This window comes from Mesoplodon mirus, assembly GCF_964341445.2.
Source record: "Mesoplodon mirus genome assembly, chromosome: 10".
Classification (NCBI taxonomy): domain Eukaryota; kingdom Metazoa; phylum Chordata; class Mammalia; order Artiodactyla; family Ziphiidae; genus Mesoplodon; species Mesoplodon mirus.
In genome coordinates, this window is record NC_138986.1 from 8,895,513 (window position 1) to 8,916,868 (window position 21,356).

General features: G+C 44.5%; 1 protein-coding gene across 4 annotated transcripts in view; it reads right to left on the minus strand.

The window, feature by feature from the left end:
* SYTL3 (synaptotagmin like 3) overlaps positions 1-21,356 on the minus strand; it is a 95,422-nt gene that overhangs the window by 68,910 nt on the left and 5,156 nt on the right. For 2 of the 4 annotated variants that reach the window (XM_082634194.1, XM_082634191.1), the window contains exons 2-3: positions 8,956-9,584; positions 6,793-7,011 (exon numbers count right to left, since the gene is read on the minus strand). In XM_082634194.1, the coding sequence (XP_082490320.1) occupies positions 6,793-7,011; positions 8,956-9,065 (329 nt within the window). In that variant the 5' untranslated portion in view covers positions 9,066-9,584. Of the gene's footprint in view, positions 1-6,792; positions 7,012-8,955; positions 9,585-11,060; positions 11,374-19,897; positions 19,921-21,356 lie in introns of those variants that run through there. The other 2 variants (XM_082634193.1, XM_082634192.1) reach the window with 2 other exon arrangements.

The following is a 21,356-nucleotide window of genomic DNA, read 5'->3' on the forward strand; positions in this document are numbered from 1 at the left end:
ACGAGACCACAGAGACAAGGAGCGTGCACTCTGTTGGCAAACCCTGAACGTGGATGTCTGAAGACAACGCAGAGCCTTTGACAAAAGGCCACGGGCAGGAGAAACAGAGTCCTGCAGACCAGGAACAGCTACTCAAGGTGCATCACTGCGGGAACCAGGCAAAGTTTCAGAAAGCAGTTGTCTCCAAAAGCATTTAAAAACCGCCTCCATGAAAAGGAAACAAAGACATAAGGAAAAGCCAGGCTGAAGTGAAGAGACAACAGACTAGAATAAAGGAAGGTTTACAAAACGAACAATGCAAACGCAGAACAGCTGTTTTACCAACAGGAAGGAGCAGAATGGCGTCTGGAAAGTTGAGTCAGTTGTGCTGTCGCAGAACATGACAGAAAAAGACATTCAATACTGAAGGAGAAAATAATACAAATGTAGGAGAGAGAACAAGGCCAACCTAAGTTATTCCCGAAGAAGCCAGGGCAAGTAGCATAGAATAATCAGAATAATTAGACCAGACTGAAGAAAATGTTACAGAGTCAAAAAATAAGCAAACTCCCACCTCACACCCATTAGCGGCTACCATTAAAAAACAAACAGGGCTTCCCTGGTGATGCAGTGCTTGGAGGTCTGCCTGCCGATGCAGAGGACACGGGTTCGCGCCCCGGTCCGGGAGGGTCCCACATGCCGCGGAGCGGCCGGGCCCATGAGCCATGGCCGCTGAGCCTGTGCGTCCGGAGCCTGTGCTCCGCAACGGGAGAGGCCACAACAGTGAGAGGCCCGTATACCGCAAAAAAAAAAACAACAAAAAAAAAACATACATGCTAAGGAATGTGATGCAGCCTTAAAAAGGAAGGAATTCTGTAATATGCTACAGCACGAACGAACCTGGAAAACAGTATACTTAGTGAAATAAGCCAGTCACAAAAAGACAAACACTGTATGATTCCACCTGTGTGAGGGACCTAGAGTAGCCAAATTCACAGAGACGGAAAGTAGGGTGGGGGCTGCAGGGGCTTGGCGGGGAGGGGGAAATAGCGAGAAATGTTTAACGGTTACAGTTTCAGTTGTGCAAGATGAAAAAGCCTGGAAACGGATGGTGCTGATGGTCGCATAGTAACGCGAACGAGTTACCTAGCCGAGTTGGTTTGCCCGTCGCTCTGCAAGCCGAAACGCTGGGACGCTGAGGTTAGCAGCAAACAGCGCAGAGACAGGGAACAGACCGCAGATCCACCTCCTGCCGGGCAAGGGGCTCGAGGCATTTATGGGATGAAGGATAAAGACGCTGGGCGGTCTGAGCGTGGGGAGCGTGGGGAAAGGTGATTGGAAAAAGGTGGGTCATCGCCCTTCTGCGTAGTAACTAGGCTACAGCTCTATGCACGTGGGAAGATGGAGGAGCTCAGCACCACCTGAGGATGGAGTTTTCTGCCCTCTGACGTCAAAAGGTCACCACCCGGACGCTTGCGCATGCCCAGTTGGAGGGTTGGGCCAGTCTTAACCAGTTCGGCTCTAACTAGACGCAGCTGACTCCAAGTTCCTGGAAAACAACTCTGGCAAACATCTCACTGTTTAGGACAATAACGGAGGGTCTGCAAGTCTTGTAGATGACCTTGATGAGTGAAGGCCGGTGAAATGGATTTGACTAACGATTACCCATGGTTTCAAATATATTTAATGCTACTAAACTGCACACTTGCAATGGCTAAGATGCTGAATTTTAGGTTATGTGTATTTTGCCACAGTAAAAGGTAATTTTTAAAAAAACAAAACAAGCAAATGAAAGAGACAGGCAGCTCAAAGGAACTTTCCTTATTCCATAAAAATCAATGTGGAGAGACTCAGACCCAGGCATGTACTGGAAACTGTTTTTAATTACAAGGATACGGCAAAAAACCAATATGCTTCTAGTACATAAAATCCAGATGATCAGTAAAGAAATAAAAATAAAGCTAGTCTCCAATGTCTCTGCCACATTAAATTCCAAAAGACAACGATAACACATTAACTGAACTTTGAGATGAAAGGTTGGGACTTGAGATTTAAAAGCCAGTGAAGTCCTTACTCATGAGAAAAGGCTACCGAAGGCATCCTCAGATAGGCAATGGCTTAGGACACATGCCACCCACATGCTCTTCTAGGAAGAAAAATCTTTGAAGAGACACTTCAGTTCACTGAAAATGAATCAAAATAAAGGACCTGCAAACTGGGAAATCATGGTCTCAAAGATACCTGCATTCATGAAACAGTGCAGCAGTGGAATCATCTAAAATTGGTAAATCCACCCATGACTCCTATTTGGCACTAGAGTGCACTCTTGGTCTGATCTATGGACATGGGCCTGTTATGGTAGAAATTCCTGTGAACACATGACTGGAAAGGACGTACAGCCTGTCTGGTGTCCTGACGTCTCCAGGATCCTTAACTCTCGCCTACATTTCAGCCCAGAGTTTTAACCAAGGCAGCACTTCACCACCACGCTGAGTGCCAGACTGGGAAAATGGCCTCCTGGCACTGACCTTCCTGCAGGGCGAAAAGTTTCAGCTGAACTGAGTGAGCTGACAACTTCGAGTATGAACTCAAGGGTATGGAAAGCTTACTCATCTCAAAAAGGCTTTAAAAGCAACACCTGCCATGACTAATCAAGTGCTGACCACAGAAGAAATTTCAACTTCAACAGCAACAATAAAAATGATACTCAAACTACTGTGAAAACATTCCCTTCAGTAAGCACAAAATAAGCTTTTCAAAAATAAACTTTTTCAAAACGTACCCCATAAATTTCCACTTTTTAACTATACGTTTGGTAACATAAGGCTTCAAAGGCTGTTAAGTAATCCTTGCTCTCATTTGGCCAATGGATAAAAAGAATATCATGATCCTTTAGTAATTATCATCTATCCTGTTCCCACAGAAAGCAGTGTACCTATACCATGTGAAACAGCCAAGCGTTCTTGTGAGAACTAAAACAGATGCTATCTCCAAGTCAGAACTAAGAAGAAAAAACTGTATTTCAAAGAACAAAAGGCTTTTTCTCCGTGAAATTAATCTTAGTGGCTAACCTTTTGAAAATTTATGGCTAACCTCTTGAAAATTTATAAATGTACAGCTATGTGAAATATTTTACTCAGTATATTTAACTTGTCTATGTACTTTTTCATGTGAAACGAATTAACATAGTTCCTATCGACAATGCTAAAAATCAGATTAGAAAAAAGAAGAAATCAAGTTCTGAAACAAAGAGAAGCAGTAGAAAAATGTCACTTTAACCTTGGCACCAAGCTAAAATCCTTCCTTGGCCAAATCTGTTAAACCATACCTGGCATTCAGTTTCTTTTCAATCTTTTATAGAGTTATACCTTTTACTCACTTGAAGAGCAGAAGGATTTACAATAATGATTTGGAATTATTCCATTCTCATACATTAGTTATTTGCCTTGTGGATATAAAGGGGTGATTCAGTATTTTACCGAAACATGGGATTATGAAAATACTGGGCGTATCAGTCTGAAATTTGAAAGATTACATTTTCCAAATTCTAGGAATCTGACTTCTTTCCTTCTCCCAAGTCACCCCTCTTCTGATGGCTCCTGCTAAGGATAACACACGGCCCCCATCACTGGACGCAACTTTCAACCAACCTTCCCTTCTAAGTCCTTTCCCACTTGCCTTTGTTTACCTAGTTCTTTCTGTTGCTTCTCTTTTACTCTCTATTTCCTTTTGTTCTTCCAGTTAAGCATGAAGAGCTATCAGTTTTGCTAGTCCTCAGAACTTTTTTTCACTTTTCCCTCTTTCATCCCCTATGACCAAGTTCCATCACCCCTTTGTTGAACTGTCCCTCACGTTCCCCTTCTCTATTGGCGCCAGCCTCATCCCTTCACACCTTGTTCACTGAAAAGACTTTCACCTGCTTCATTCACCTTCATCTTCCCCTCCTGAGTCTGTCCTGCAGGATGCAGGCAGACTTTCACCTGGCTTTCTTCTGGCAAAGTGCGTATGCTCACACCCCATTTCCTACAGCCTCCAATCCAAAGTCCTCCGAGTGGCTTTTAAGACCCCGTCCCTCCGGGCAAGTCTCCCAGAAGGCAGGAGAGGGAGGAGATCAAGAAGGGATGGGATAAATTAGGAGTTTGGGATGAACAGATATACACTACTAAATATAAAAGAGATAAAACAACAAGGACCTTAGAAATTTAAAAAGAGAGAGAAAGAGAATCATTTCTTTGATATATATTCTTCCAGATAATTTTGCTTACGTATCTTTTTGAAAATGAAAGAAAAGTGTACCACAAGGTTTGATAAGCTGCCCTTGAAACTCACAACAGCTGGTATGCATCTCTGTGTTAACGGAGCACCACATCACATTGTTACGGGCTCTGTAATATTCTACGTACTTGTATGTGTTCATTTTTACCATTAAAAAGAATTTTGGATCACTCACAGTGATTTAAATTTAAAACAAAAAGAAGAGACGGGACTCTGGAGACCTGGTTCTAGGCTTACTGACCGCATGGCCTCGGGCTCCCTTGTGTCTCTAAGCCTCCTTCCCCTATAAAATTGAGATAATGGTGGTAGCTGTCACGTAAGATTGTTTGAAGATTTAAATAAAACATTTGGTGTCAAGAAATGCTTAACACAGCCTCCCACGTGGTGAGTGGTCCACACTCATGCCCACAATGTTCCCTCTCCCTGACAATGTCTGTCTCCCTCTCTAATCCCGACCCGCTTCCAGAAATGCTCCCACCTGGGTGCTCTGGGAAGTCACCTTGAGCCAGTTCAGCCCTCCCTCGCCTCTCCGTCCTCTGAGCTCCTGCGGTCCTCAGGAGAAAACCTGCCCAGAAGGCAGAAACCTCAGGTGTCTCCTGGACCCTCAACACAAGCCCAAGGCCAGCGCTGGTCACAGGACCTTGGCACTGACTGCAGCAATCTGTACGTTGCTTTTGCTTTTTTAAAATTGCTACCCTAGAGCTTCTTCTTTCTTGATTTTAAAACCTATTTTCTCTCCTGTTCCCACAGCAAATCCACTTCTTGAGGAATGAGTCTTAGGCTGAGGAAGAAGCAGGGAGAGGAAAGTGATAGGGTCCAAAACCTGTCCAGGTCCCAGTTCGGTTGTGACTATCGCCTAGCCTCAAGTTTTACCAAGCCTTTTCTTTGGTTTGGCCCCAGGATTGGAAGGCAGCCCAGCGTGGACAAAACTAGAGAGAGAGAACAGAGAGCTTCGAAGAAAGTAGGCGGGGAGTGGGGGGAGTTGGGTTATAAATTACTTAGCTCTCTCTCCAAACGATTTCCTAGGTCAGTTCACTCAGAGCAAGGCAGTCATCTTAGATATTTTGAAAAACATCCTTATTTCAACATAAGGAAGCAGGGGTTTCAGAAATAACGCTTCATGAGCTTAGAGCGGTGAAGTTACAATGACCCGGGCATGGTGCCCTCCAGGGCAGAGACTTCAGCAGGGCCAGCTTCCTGGGAGGTTGCCTCAGCCCCTCTCCTATAACACTGTGGCTTATAGTTAACCACTAGATGAAGAGAAAGTGCTGAAGAATTTAATACCTTACGATGCAGTGTTTATCATTAGTGTTTATCAACCAAATATATATGGTTGACTGGAGATCTTAGGACCTTTCCTCCTCTCTCAAGAGCCCAGACCTGCTTGAGCACAAGGGCGGCCAGGCGGCTCACAGTAAATCTTGGTCTTTCCCTCTCAAGCTGAGAAAAGCCTGCAGGGCATTGGCTTCACAAACTGAGGAAATGCGAGATGTGTGGAGATAACTCTGACCACGTGGGAGTGACCTGGCGTGCTGCTTCAGAGAGGGGGAGCTTAGGAACAAGGAAATCTGGTTGAACAACCGGCCTTCGAATGACTGACTGAAATACATTAAGCCTTGCAAAGGGATGGGAAATTTAAGGAGATTAGTATCAGGATGCCCACAGACACAATCCTCCGATTTAGCGGGAGAGAAAACCCAGTTGCTGTGCCCACACTGTGTAAGCACCTCTCACAGTCTTAGTCCCCCGGGGCACTCACGCATCTACAGCAACATTGACAAGTTGTTTTCAAATCTCAGTCTCTGCTTCCTCTCCTAGATTCCCACCAGACGAACATATCTACCTCTCATAAGTTCTGTGATGTCCTTGTGCACGCTACCCCACAAGAGGCAGAAACACTCCCCGTGTTTCCAAGGAATTGACGACCAGCCCGTCCGTGCTTCGAACGGTGTGAGATCAAGCCACAGATGTTCTTTATCATTTTCAAAACTGGTAATTCAAAAATGCTGATTCCATGTTTAAAATATTTTAAAACCTCACAACATCAAAAGATTAGAATAAACGTAGATTCACGCTATCACTAATAGAAAGCATACCCATTTCTTTAGTAGAGCATCCAATACAGGTCAGCTTGCCTCCTTCAAAAAGGCCTTAATAAAGCTGCACAGGACACTCTAATATTCTCTATGTTACAATTCACTCCACTTTTCCTCAAAGAGATAAATTAAGCTCTAAGAAAACTAACAAAATGAAACAGTTAAGAAATTGACAGGAATCTTAACTCCTACCTTAACTGACCCTCAGCCATTACAAACAAACTTCTGTAAATTAAAAAAAAAAAACAAAAAACTTTTTTCATATAACAAAACGCATTTCTGGATTACAATAACTTCCACTTCTAGAAAGGCAGCTCCATATTAAGCACTCTGCAAACATTTCCCGATTAAGTTTGAGGAGTGACAGCTGTCTTTATCACCAGTTTGTCCTGGACCATCTCTGAGGCTCCCTGGCCCATCCTCACCCACCCCCCATCCTCACCTGTCCTCGAAGCACACGGTGCACTTCCAGGCGCGGGTCGTCCTCAGGAACACGCGGCACTTGGCGCACACGCGGTGGCTGCAGCCCTGGCACACGGCCCCCCGGTTCAGCAGGAGCCCCAGGGCCTGCTGGCAGCGGGCACAGGACTTCTCTTGGTACTCCTGGCTCCCGCTCTTCGAGCCTTTCCACCTGAGATGCTGCAGGTGTGTCTTCAGTTTCCTGTAGCCCAGAGTTAAATGATAAGAAGCGAGTGAGTGGAAGGACAGATGCCAGCCAAATTCCTACGTGGCAAGGACCCCAACAGCACCAGCCATGGCGAGAAAGACGGGGCGTTGGCATCCAGCACCCCCGGATTCCAACACGGCTGTGTGAACCAGGATCTCTTGCGACGTCTCAGAGGCTCAGAGGTTTTCTCGGCTGTGCAAGCCTTACCTCCCAGGGTTGCTGTGAGGATTAAACAGCAAAGCATAAACACTATGGCTGGCACGGAGGAGTTAGCTGCTGATTTTGCTCTAGGTTCATCCCTCTGTGCCCAAAGGGCATTATAATAGCAAGCAAGAACAGTGAAAGAAGAGGAAAAATGCAGAAAATGGCATCAATTCTAAAATGCAAGGCAGGGAATGATCTATAAATATACAGTGTACATGCCTGCTATTGTCTTCAGTTCCCCAATAAAGTTATTTAACTGATGCTATGCTTTTTTTTTAATGGAATAAATTTTAAAAACATTTTTTTTATTGGAGTAAAATTCCTTTACAATATTGTGTTAGTTTCTGCTGTACAATGAAGTGAGCCCTAGTGCAAAGGGACATTATACATTGGACCCCAGAAGGTATCATTAGCCAGAATACTCTTTTATGAAATGTCTCTGTTACTTACTTTTATTATTATTATTATGTGTGTGTGTGTGTGTGTGTGTGTGTGTGTGTGTGGTACGCGGGCCTCTCACTGTTGTGGCCTCTCCCGTTGCGGAGCACAGGCTCCGGATGTGCAGGCTCAGCAGCCATGGCTCACGGGCCCAGCCGCTCCGCGGCATGTGGGATCTTCCCGGACCAGGGATTGAACCCGTGTCCCCTGCGTTGGCAGGCGGATTCTTAACTGCGCCACCAGGGAAGCCCTACTGTTACTTACTTTTAGAAGAGAGAAGCTAACCCCAAGAAACAAGCTTATATCCAACTTTCAGGATTTGCTCTAGAATCAGTACCCTTTGTAACAAAACCTTTTACCACGGTAGCCATGTTACTTCGTTGATATTCAAAACGATGCTTCTAAATCACCGAAAGATCTTGAATCATCAAAGAAAAATCCATTTTGTTCAGTGTATTTTTTTAGTGGAAGAAAGTATAAGTACACTTAGAGAGCTTTGGGATAACGGGAGGGTAGAAAAAGAACATTGTACCTTCTAGTTAACCAGACATTTTCGCTCCTTCCTCAGACATTTGGTGGTCCAAAGTTTTATTTTATATGTTTATTTTTCTCGGCAGACTCTGAAGGAGTTCTGCCATTAAAAACAAAGCAAAACCAAAAAGCCCATTCCATTTACTTAATCTCTAGACCTCACTCTCCATAAACATCGATCGATAAACAAAACATCACCATATTAAAGATGGATCTTGACAGCTAACCACGGACACCGCCCGGCCCTGCTTTGTTAAGTGTTAAACTTAATGTCCAACAGCCCGCGGAGCTCAGAGAGAGGAAAGAGGCTGTCTGTTGACAGCTCAGTCGGAGAGCGGGCTGGGCAGGTTCCCCCTTCCCTCAAAGCCGGCTGGGAAGCAAAAGAGAGCAAAGAAAAGCACAGGAATGGATTCCAGTAGATCTGCTGTTTCTAAGCTGCTTTCTTTGTGCCTTCAGTTACCACCAAAAATAATTTAGGAAAACCCTTAGCCGGAGGTCTTTCCCTTGAAGGGCGTGTGAGAAGCCTGAAAGCTTCCCTTGAATTATTCCTGCCAAGTAGGCAAATGGACAAGCTGACAGACAGCAAACTTACCATTAGTTTAAAGGAAAAACAAAAGGCAGTCTTCCCCCTATAGCCCTTCATTTCCACTCTTGTCAGACAAGAAGCTGAGCAGGAAGCAAGCAGCAATACGCCAGGTAGAAGCAGCCTCCAAGCAGAAAAAGCCAAAAAAAATGAAAGAATCCACCCACTAAATGAGAGCATACCGTCTCCTTTCCTCCTCGATGTTTTGCACCTCCCGGTCCCGGTACAGGACCTGGAGGATCGCCTCGCGCTCTGATTCCCGGAGGGACTTCAGGCTGACTTCTTGGGCCATTTCTGTCTCTTCTTAGACCCACGCTGAGGTTCTACTCCATGGCCTTGCGCTCCTGTCCCGTGGATGAGCTCAGAGAGTCCAGTGAGAGCCCCACGCGCTCTTGAAAGCAACCCCTCTCCTAGTTCACTGGCAGCTGTGTTGCTTGTGGCCCTCTTTTTCCTTCCTTTTTAACTGTGTCACACTCCTCAGGAGAAGGAAGTTCCAAGAGGCCGTCCCTCGGTTGGGATGGTCGCTCCCAGAGCCTCATGCCGCCTGGGGAGCCTTTTCCCTGGGTCCTGCCACAGCCTCTGACATCTGGCTAAGTCAAAAGCATATCTTTTTTCTGAGGTTTTGCCAGAGATTGTTATAAATTATGCAAGGCCCCCTGCAGATAATTTCTGCAAAGCAGAAGTAATCCCCAATCTGAGGGAATTTACGAAGAGCAGTAAGAAGCGTATCAACGACTATAGAAGTTAAACTTCCCCTTCATATGTTTACAGGTAGCAGTAATGATGGTTAAAAGCCCAGCCAGTTCAATACCTGTAGAAAAGACAATAAAAATGGCATCATTTTTCTTGGCTGATGTACCTATACTGCAGCATTAGTCCAGAAAAGACAAAATGCTCTACACAGACAGATCTTTGCCTTTTCTACCATGAGGATAACGTAAGATTTTACATTTTATTAAATTGGCCTTCTCATGTTTCTAAAAGCCTCAAACTTACACACTTGAATTTTTCTAATATGACTTCTGTATCTTGAGTGATTAGAGGCATATAGGTCTATATTTAACGTACATCATCCTAATTGAAAATACATTAGAACAACCACGTTCTCAACTGCTAACTGTAATTTTTACAGTTAACTTCAAAACTCAAAAAAAATGTTTAATCAATTAAGGATGTATAAAGGGATATCACCACAACCTCAATCTACCCATTATTTATGGTCTTTAATGGTCTTCAGTGACTGCCTTATGCCTGGGGTCTTGTTTCTGGTTAATGCTAGTTGCCAGGTTCTGCATACATTCTTCCTACTTTCTTTTGCCATCAGTGAGGTTGGACACACATCACCTTCAATCTATTCTTCCCCCCAACAAAGAAGATGGCATTGAATTGATAAAGCACTAGATAGATGCATGTCAATGAAAAGCAGAAAATGCAGATCTAATTGATGTACTTTCTATAAGGCCATTTTGTTATCAAATCTACATGAATTCCTTAGTAATAAGACTTCCTTTCAATTCTTTAGAAGCTAAACTCCCTTTGTTCGGCTGCAACAGAAATTCACATTATATTAATTTATGATTCATAGCAAATCAATGAATGAGAAGTTAATAGAACCCCAAGGAATCATTTCTTTAAGCAGAGATTCTTAATCTTTGGTCATCTGGTGAAGCTTCTGTATTTAAGTGCATAAAATAAAATACATTATTACAAAGGAAATCGATTATACTGAAATTTTTAAAGATTATAACAGTAATATATGAGTCCATTAATGCATGAAATCTAGCAGTGATCTAACGACTGTAATTTCAGAGTAGTGATGATTGTAAACAATGTTTTCAGATATCTGCAACACACAATGTGGCACAAAAATATCTGTGATTTCTATTTGTGGCAGTCACCAGTCCTGCTAGTTCTACTGTGGTTCAATGCCTATACTCATAATTGCAGGAAATGCTAAATTTTAGTTACGGGTTAATGAAAACAATGATGTAAAATTTTTTCATGTCCAAGGTCATGGACCTACAGGCTAAGGACCCCAGGCTTAAGGGATTCTCTATCTGTCAGTTTCTCTATTGTAGGATAAAGTTAAAATACGTGGCCCACCCAAACTGCAGAGGTTGCATGAGAAGTAGGAAAGCCCAGGGCTGCAAGGGGACGCTCCTGGCCTCTGGTCTCCAGCCAAGCATTCCCAAGTGCCTGCTCCCAAAAGGTGTCCTATGTAGACGGTGGGAAAATGACAGGGACAAGGACTTGGGGCTCCAGCCCCACCAGAGTCAAAGCCACATACCTCCTTGGGCCCGCGTTTCCAGATGAATAGTTGGAGCTCCCCAAGGCTCTGAGTCTCTGGGAAAGAGGAAAGTGCTGGGAAACAGCATGTAATCAAGTGGTAAGTGGTAAAGTGCAAACTAGCCACCGTGTCACCAACGTCATGAGCCTACTTCTTCTAAACATGCCCTCGGTTCTTCCTGCTTTTTTCTTATTTCTAACCTATTAACCATACTACTAGGCCAAGTACTATCCTGTTTGTCTGATTCTCAAGTGTTTTATTTTATTTTATTTTATTTATTTTTTTAAGATGGGGGTAGGAGCTCATCAATCAATCCATTTATTTTTGCTGTGTTGGGTCCTAGCCTCCGCGCGAGGGCCTTCTCCAGCTGTGGCAAGCGGGGGCCACTCTTCATCGCGGTGCGCGGGCCTCTCACTATCGTGGCCTCTCTTGTTGCGGAGCACAGGCTGCAGACGCGCAGGCTCAGCAGTTGTGGCTCACGGGCCTAGTTGCTCCGCGGCACGTGGGATCCTCCCAGACCAGGGCTCGAACCTGCGTCCCCTGCACCAGCAGGCAGACTCCCAACCACTGCGCCACCAGGGAAGCCCAAGTGTTTTATTTTTTATTTATTTATTTTTTTTGCGGTACGCGGGCCTCTCACTGTTGTGGCCTCTCCCGTTGCGGACGCGCAGGCTCAGCGGCCATGGCTCACGGGCCCAGCCGCTCCGCGGCATGTGGGATCTTCCCGGACCGGGGCACGAACCCGTGTCCCCTGCATCGGCAGGCGGACTCTCAACCTCTGCGCCACCAGGGAAGCCCCCTCAAGTGTTTTAAATGAAGATTTTTGCACTTGGCTCAAAACATGTGATCTGTGCACTGAGCTTTCTCTCCATGTGGCCTTTGGACGTTGCTGTCTAGCAGAAGCAGTACAGCCCTGGGCTGGAAGAGAGTGCTCCTGGAGCACTCAGTGTTCACTCCTTCCGGGGGAAAGGCCTTACCCATTCCAGAAATTCAGGATTCGGTTATTTAAAAACACTATCGTTCTCTACCAAAAGCATGCCTGTGGCCTCAGAGAGCCCTCTGCAGGGAGGAGTGGGCGCTCTTCCTCCCCCTAGTGGCCATCCACTGCTATTTACAGAAAAGTGAAATTGAGTTCGTTTCCAGCATCCGTCCATCATCCATTCATTCAGTAAATGTTGATAAAGCACCCAAGCGCCAGGCACTGTTCAGGTGCTTAGGGTACAGGATTAACGACTGGTAATTTATACTCTATCCTACTTCTCACAAGAATATGATGTAGCTCACAATAAAAGCACAGAAAGGACGATTAAAGTCAGAGAAACCGCAGCCAGAACGAAAAGGGCCAGACAATTTCTACCAGGAACCTGCGGTGAAACAGTCACTGTACTTGAGCATTAGCTGTATCTCTGACCTTCCTAGTAACCAAGGCAAAACAAAACAGAACGAAACAAAACCCCAAATCAAAGTGGTGTTTATAGTTCTGATAAACCAAAAGAAAAGAAGGGCATTCTCGAGGTGTAAAGGGCAGGGACCAAAAAGGCAATCAACTATCTGAGCAGTGGTTTGGCAGAAGATGCAAAACTGTGCTTCATGTATCATCATTATATTGATTTCAAATTAACTAAGGATAGAGTACCAAATTACAGTTCATTGAAAGCCTTTCAAATACTCACCAAAACATGGTGCTTTCTGGTGTTCCAAGTTGATACAGGGATAAAGCTTAGATAAAGCATCACCCCAGGATCATTCATTTCAAGATTTAACAGAAAACCTAGGAGGATGTTTTCTCCTAGGTATGGGTGTGCCGTGTTTCTCTCTCTGAGTTTTTATTCTCGACTTTGAGAGATTTTGACTCTGGCTTCTATAAACCTTCAGTCATCCAAGCACGTGGTTGATAACTACTATGAGTAAATCCTTCTTTTTCTTTTTTTAGGTTTTTAAATTTTAATTAATTAATTAATTTTTGGCTGCATTGGGTCTTTGTTGCTGCGTGCGGGCTTTCTCTAGCTGCGGTGAGCAGGGGTTAATCTTGGGGGTGGTGCGTGGGCTTCTCATTGCACAGGCTTCTCTTGTTGTGGAGCACCGGCTCTAGGCGCGTGGGCTCAGTAGTTGTGGCTCGTGGGCTCTAGAGCACAGGCTCAGTAGTTGTGGCGCACGGGCTTAGTTGCTCCACGGCACGTGGGATCTTCCCAGACCAGGGATCAAACCCGTGTCCCCTGCATTGGCAGGCGGATTCTTAACCACTGAGCCACCAGGGAAGTCCCTCTTATTGTTTTGAAATGTACTTTTTTTCTTTAACTTGGAGGATCTGTGTCCAGATCCTCTCTACACAAGGGTGACTTTTTGAACAGATGCAATCAGTACTGCATAGAGCATCACCCCAGGATCATTCGTTTCAAGATTTAACAGAAACTTAGGAGGATGTTTTCTCTTTGGTTACCAGTGTTCTCCTAGTGTCCCAACTGGCTTGGTGGCTTAGACATTCCACACATTTGAGCCACAGGTGCTTCATCTTATTTGGATTTGTTCAGGATTTTTCAGTAGGGGCAGTACCATGCTTCCCTCTAGATATTTGTGGGGTGCTTTTGGTTGTCACAATGACAAAGAGTTACCTTGCCATACAAATGGTGGCTATCTTACCAGATAATTCAACTAGGAAAAAAGTATAATTTTCTGATAATAGATTTTAACTCATAGAAACACCAAGTATATTTTGCAGGGTTTTCACATACTCTGAGTTTTCCAGAATGCAACTACTGTGTAAATTGAAGAAAGACTGTACTTGGTTTCATTTAGAACTTTAACAAAAATTGTTTATCATTTCAGAGAGTTGCATCACCAAGGGCAGCATGGCTTGTAGTATTTCAGTCACTAATGCCATAATACTGGTAATGGGCTGCATTTGTAGATGTTCTAGTCAATGTGACTCTACGTATGCGAACATCTGACAACTTCCCTGTGTCTTCTGACGTAGTTTACACATATGCGTACACATTATATTCTTATAATTTACTGCCCCTTTCTTTCTCCTTTTATCACAGTAATGACGTATTATCGTTGTCATTGTTACTGGTGTAGGTAAATTATACATGAATTCCAACTCCGGACAGCAGAAGGTGAACTACAAAATATTCCCTATAAAGGGTGAGCATTGGGTCCTTGGGGTTTACGAACCACTGAACTAGAGAATCCAGTGATTTCTCAGGTCACTTACAAATTAAACTGTGTGTATCATTCTCTCGTTCATTTTTCAACATGTTATTGGGTTTTAGGAGAATGGCGTGGGGAAATTAGAGGATTGGTCAGTTGCTTTTATTGTTTTAAGTTGTGTTGGGGTTTTAGTTTGATTGTAAATTTGCTTATGCAATTCCAGGTCTGATTTCCAGGTTCTAACTGAGAGCTCAGAGTTTCTCTTTCAACAGCAATCAGCCAAATTATTTCAACGGCATATTTTCAATCCTCTTGAACAGAATCTGGAGTTCTTTCTTCACTTCATCCCTGGTAGGCTGGCATGTGAATTCCTCTAAGTTTTATATCAACAGCCAAATTGGAGATTTTACTCTGTAATCCACCTTTCAAATCACTCAAACCCAATTCACTAAAACTAATCTTCGCCTATAGTCTATTTATCCAAGACAAGGTGCCCCAGACTTATGGCAATGATTTACTTATTTTTTTAAACTATTTATTTATTTATTTTTAGTGAACTCTTTCCTAGTCAAGAGAGGTTTCTAAGGTGGCAGATGGAGTTAATTAGCAAGCAGCATGGCCCATGGTAAATACCAAGAAAGTAAGAGAGAATTCCATCCACCTGGCGGCCTTAGCAAGCTAAGGTCCATCTTTACAGATTCCATTTCTGGTCACCGACGCTAGCAGGAAACTAGAAGCCACCCTGGATTATTTTTCATATTCTTCAAAACAGGGATAAAACAAATAGACTTCTCTGTTGGATGCTTTGATCTCTCTGATGTCTTTGAGTCAAAAAATGGAGATTGTAAAAGAATTCTATGAAATCTATTAAAATCAGTTGGCGTGTTCCTTGCCCTATGCTGTGTACTACTGTCTGGGATGAGGGAGCGAGGTGTGAGCATGGCATCTGTAACACAAAGTGGGTAACAGGAACAACTGGCTGTGTCCAGTAGCCTGCAGCCGACCAGTGGGACAGTAGTGACAGCACTGAATGGATGGTGAGTAAGAGGGAGACTGGTGACCAGAGAGAACAGGAAGATCTTCACAGCTGAGCCTGGGAGGAGAAAAGGAGTTGGTCTGAGGAAGGACAGGAACAGCTCTAAGGTGGGGGACAGTCCACTGAGCAAGAATGAGGCGGGAACACGTCACTCCTCCCCCAGGCAAGGAGCCCAGGCTCTCCACCGCCTACAGACGAATTCTAAACTACGAAACGGCCTTTCTCACCCGCGCTGGTCTGGCCTCCTCCCCGCTCCTCCATCCTTAATTCCCACAAAACGCTGCAACGCTCCCACATTAAACACGCTCGAGAGTGCTCCCTGAACACACCGTGCACTTCTCTTTTTCCGTGCATCCCCTCCTGCTCTGGCCTCTCCCCAACAAAAGCTAATTCACTCGGAGGCAGTGAGGGGAACAGTCCGCAAAGCAGGATTTGGAGCCTGACCGGGTGAGTAGCTCTGGTCTGCCCCGACTGACTACTGAGATGCTGGGCAAGTTACCTAAGCCCCTTGGGATTTAATTTCCTTGCCCATAAAGTAGCGAGAATGACAACACCCACTTCCTAGAGTTGCTTTTTTTTTTTTTTTTTTTTGCGGTACGCGGGCCTCTCACTGTTGTGGCCTCTCCCGTTGCGGAGCACAGGCTCCAGACGCGCAGGCTCAGCAGCCATGGCTCACGGGCCCAGCCGCTCTGCGGCATGTGGGATCTTCCCGGACCGGGGCATGAACCCGTGTCCCCTGCATCGGCAGGCAGACTCTCAACCACTGCGCCACCAGGGAAACCCCCTTAGAGTTACTTTGAGGATTAAATGTGTTGATACCCATAAAGTACTTAGATCACAGTGGTGAGCACATAATAAGCCGCTGACAAATGTTAACTGTGGTAGTAGAAATAGTACCATCATCATCATTATTATTATTAATCTTTCAAGGTCCAGATTAATTGCTAACTAATTCAGGAACTTTCTCCTTATTTACAAGCACAGTTAATTGCTTCTTCATTATGACCCTTTTCCTTTGTGTATTTCTCTATCATGACTCGGACTTCTTTCTGTCTGATTCAAGTGCCCTTCTAGTGGTGACATGGGTTTTTAGTGACCCCTCATCACCCAGCAAACAGGTCCTTAATGTTTCGCTGGGGTTGAGAAACCCAGTGAATATTGTAACATGCGGGTTTGCTTGCCAAAGCAGGAAGCGTGAGTTCGAGTAGAGCCGGAAGGGAGGATAGTCAGGTGAGCGAGCAACACTCACCTCAGAAAGCTCCAGGCTCCAGAAATCTGGAGAGCATCAGGAAATCTGAGTCATGTCAGACTTGAGAAGCATACTAAAAAGTATTTTATTTTAATGATCTCATGCAGAAATTTTCAATCTCATAGCTTGAATAATGAAATCTCCCAGATCCGGTTTTTCTATGATGATATTTAGTCACTCTCTCACGGACCCAACAAATTCTTAAATTGTGTTTTTGTCTCAAGAACTGGAATCGGGCTCTGTCCTCACCCACATGGAGCTGAGTCTAGCCCCCAACCTCCTTTCTCAATTGCATTTTTGTAAACTTGAAACGGTGACTGCCTTTGTTTTACAGTATCCCATCTACCAGTCTAATTTTATCTACCAATTAAAAAATAAATAAAACCTACACCAAAGCACCCCTTTGAAGGAACAAGTCTCCCAGAGCCACTTGGAGAAGCACTGCACAGCAAACCATCCCATCTCAGCATGGGTTTGGGTGTCGGACAACCTGGGGTCAAACCCCAATTCTGGAATCATCTGGGTACAGCCCTAGAGCCAGAGCTGGAACAAAGCAAGCAGCACCCAGAACTCGTCCTCTCTGCTCCCATCTTCCCCGTCAAGAGGGCCCCAAAGCAGGACTCAAGCCATTTCTCTGGGACCGAGAGGGACTGGGACAGCAGGGGCCCCTCCTGAGCCCAGCACAGTGCTTCAGTCCGTGTACTTCCATCTTGTCGGTAGCCAGTCATGCTGTGTCCCAGTGGAACTTTGCATCCAGAGAAACGCAGTTTGGTCGTGGTGATTAGTGCATTGATTCACAGCGCTGATTTCATTGGGCCTTGTGTGTGCCAGGCATGTGCCAGGGATTGAGGATATAAAATAAGTAGGAGCCAGGCTCTGCGTTCAAAAAGCTCACACTCCAGCCAGAAAATGGACATGCGAACAAACAAGTTACGACATGGTAGGATGAGTATAGACACATAAGGATCTACAGAGGAGGATGCTCAGAGGAAGGCGTGATTCACTGCATATGGAGAGAGCAGAAACGGCTGGGGGGCAGGGGAGGGGGCACGGAAAGAGTCCCAGGGGAGAAGCGTGTGGGACCCCCTTTTGCCAGGGGAAAGGAACATCCAAACGTGTGTGTTTTTAAAAATTTTTTGGCCGAGCAGCTTGCGGGATCTCAGTTCCCCGACCAGGGATCGAACCCGCGTCCCCTGCAGTGGAAGCACGGAGTCTTAACCACTGGACCTCCAGGGAAGTCGCTAAACACGTGTGAGTTTTGAAACCACGCTTGCTTTCTTTCCTCAGCCTAACAGCCAAGATTGACTTCGGCTTTTTAGATCTGACGAGGGGGAAAAGTACAAGAAACGTGAAACTGAGGGCGAGAAGAGAAAAGGAGGACAGGAAAGGAAACGCTCTTTATCTGCAGGCCGTCCCCACGTCCTTTCATCTAAATATCTATCATCTCTGAGCAGCTGGTCATCACATCAAAGGAACGCAAGCACCACCCCCTGCCTGTGATGGAGGGGAAATGCGGCGGATCACGCGACACGCCTGACATGCCTGCGTGTGAACAAGACGGTCATCGCCACCAAGACTTTCAAGGCAAACTAGAGACCGTGCCCAAGGCTGAAAGTCACAGCCCAGCAAGGCTCACAGCCCCCGTCGCTTCACAGACTGCACCCTCCGCTGCTGTGTTTTACCACAGCTGTTTCCTTGAGAAGCTGCAGTTTTTTCCGAAGGCAGCCACAATACTTTCTGCCTCGAATGCAGGGGGAAAGTTGAGTGACTATGCAGACCTTGCAGCTTCACCTGAAAATGTCATCTCTTTTTTGCACGTGGACTTTCCTTATGGACGCCTGGAACAGCCGCAAGGACCACTAGTCCGCCCTCCTAAGGAAGGAGCTGAACGCAAGGCGGCTCTTGTGTCTGTGGTTCCAGCTCAAGCTGGCCTCATACTCACAGGCTTGATGGACTCCTTTTTGCAAAGGTGAGACAACTCGCCTGTGTGTCTCTCGGGAAGTGTGACATGGAAATAGAGACAAGCCTTTTAAAATTCTTTGTCTCTCTGGTCACTGAACCAGAGGTGGATTTTCCAGGAAGCCCGTGACCTTGGGCTTCTGGCCCCTTCATTTGCCATTCCTGATCTTGTATTTGTTTTCTTAAAGTCTCCAGACATCATATAAGCTTCAGGTCCCTCAAAACTCTGTCCTTAATATATGACGCTGTGTGTTTGTGGGTTTAAGCCTAGAAAACTTGACACTTACAAGAGACAGGAGGAGGCGGAAAGGGTGCCCCTTCTGGAAGGCTCCTGCCATTCACTGTGGAGTCTATTCTTTCTCATTCACAGACATCTTGCCACCAAAAAAAAAAAAAAAAAAACTCCAAATGCCTTTTTAGAATCAAAGTTAAACACTGAAAGAGAAATCCATGATATTTCAGGCTTAAACTTGACCTTTTCTCATGGAAAGGTAAAAAGATGAGAATTAATATTATCATATTGTTATATACAGGAGGTACTACTCATAATTATTGCTATACTTTTTTTGTACCAACCGCTACTGTTTATTGACATTTGGCACTTACTCTGGACCAGACAGTTTGACAAGTTCCCTACACACACAATCTCAGTCCTTGTTGCAACCTTATGATGTAAGGACACCCATTTTACAGACGAGGAGAGTGAGGCTTGCAGCAATTAAGTAATTTACCTAAAGTCACACTCTAATCTGGGTCTGTTTAACTCCAAAGTCTATGCTTTGTTTAGACAGGAAAGTTAAGAACATAGAATCTTCTACTATCTTGGCTAAATAATCTTTTTCTACATCAATTCTAACTTCTCAGTAGATACTTAATATCTAACATGCATTTTCTTCTCATAATCTCTCCTCTTGTCAAGAAATTCTGTTTGGGGGTTAAGGAGGCTGAATTGCAAGACATTTAAATTAGACCCCGGCTAACTTAATTTTCTTAATTTAAAAATTACATTTATGTTCCACCTCCAAACTAAAGATTATGGGGGATCAAAAATTGGAATCTGTGAAGTAGATTCAGAGCCAAACAATAATAAACTGTATGTATAAGAATTTACAAACCAAAAAGGAAATCAAACAACACTCTCTACCCCCTCAGAAAAAATTCACACCATATAGCTTTCGGATAGTGTTCTTTGGTTTAGTTTGGTTTAGTTTTTTAACTAACTCTAAAGTATTCCTCCTTTCCATTTAAATCATTCTTATCCTACATTTAAAATGTATGCTATCCAATAAAATTACAAGTTATCCTTTGTCTGATATATCATTGCTTTTATTTCCTACATTTTCAAAGCCATTAGTTTAAGAGAAGTTATATAAACTGTAATCTCTGTCCACCCCACCCTTAAAACAAGTTGCCCGAAGGGCTGGACGCAGGTGCTCAGCCTACCTTTGCCTCAGCTTCAAGAGAGGAGACCAGGGGAGCTCGTTCTGGAGAAGGAAGTCAATTTTTCTTCGTGCTAGAACAACTGACGTATTTCTCTTTCCTTCCTGCCGGGCAGGCGGGCCCTGAGTGCCTCTGTGGCTACTAACACCCGTTCGCCAAGGACCCCGGGGCAAAGCCACCTGAAACCACACCCAGGCGCTCCTGTACGCCAACAGTGTATGTTTTTTGGTGGAGGAAAGACCACGCTGATGCTACTGCAATGTTTCACCCCGACCAAAGAAACCCCCAGAGAGACTAGAGGCTTCAACTAGTCAAACGTTCCCACGTTTGCAAGGCGTTTCTCCATTGAGCTCAAGTGTAAATGACTAATGTAATGACATCTCAAAGACAGCTGTTAACTCAAGAGTTGATTTATAACAAGACTGTCACGGACTTTGGGGAGGTAAATTTCACTGAAGTATAGCGTACGTATGGAATATGATACAAATCATAAGCACAGCTTGATAAATTCTCCCAAAGTGAACACATCCCTATCAAGAAACAAAACTTAAACAGCATCTTGGGAGCCCCTCATGGGCTTCCAGTTACGCCTTTCCCCCGCAAAGGTAACGATTATCCTGACCTTTAACATCATTCATTAGTCCTCCCGATTTTGCACTTTGTGTAAATGGAATCATACGATATTAACAATTTTTTGGCCTGGCTTCTGTTGCTCAGCGTGTTTATGAGATTCATACTATTGCATGTAGTTATAGTTTGTTCATTCTCATTGCGGTGTTGTATTTCATTGTATGAACAGATTAAAACATTTGTTTATTGTACTGTTGATGGACATTTGTGCTATTTATGATTTGGGGCTGTTATGAATAGTGTTGCTACAAACGCTTGGGTGACTATTTGCATACCTGTCTGCTGGTTATGTGTCCGGGAGTGGAATTGCTAGTCACAGGTGAGGTGTATGTTCAACCTTAGCAAGTGCCGCCACACAGTCTCTTCCAAAGCTGTCGAACTAATTGATATCCTCTACTGGCAACAGGTTCCGGGGGCTCCACATCCTCCCAAACACTGGATGTTGTCTGCCTTCCTTATTTTATCCCTTCTGGTGGGTGTATAGTGGTGTCCCGTTATGGTTTCAATTTTCATTTCCCTGATGTATAGAATAGCTGAGCAATTTGGCATCTTTTTATATGTTTATTGATCATTTGGATATCTGCTTTGATGTAGGACCTGTTCATGTCTTTTGCCTGTTTTGCTATTGGGTTATCTTTCTGTTATTGATTTGTAGAAGTTCTTTACATATTCAGGATATGAGTCCTTTGTCAGATATTTATATCACAGATATCTTCTCCCTCTCTGTGGACTTGTCTTTTTTTCCCCCTTAACGGTCTCTTTTGAGGATCTCAGACTCGCTCTCGAGGGTGAACTAGTAAAAACTCTAATTGAGAGACTATGATTCAGGCGA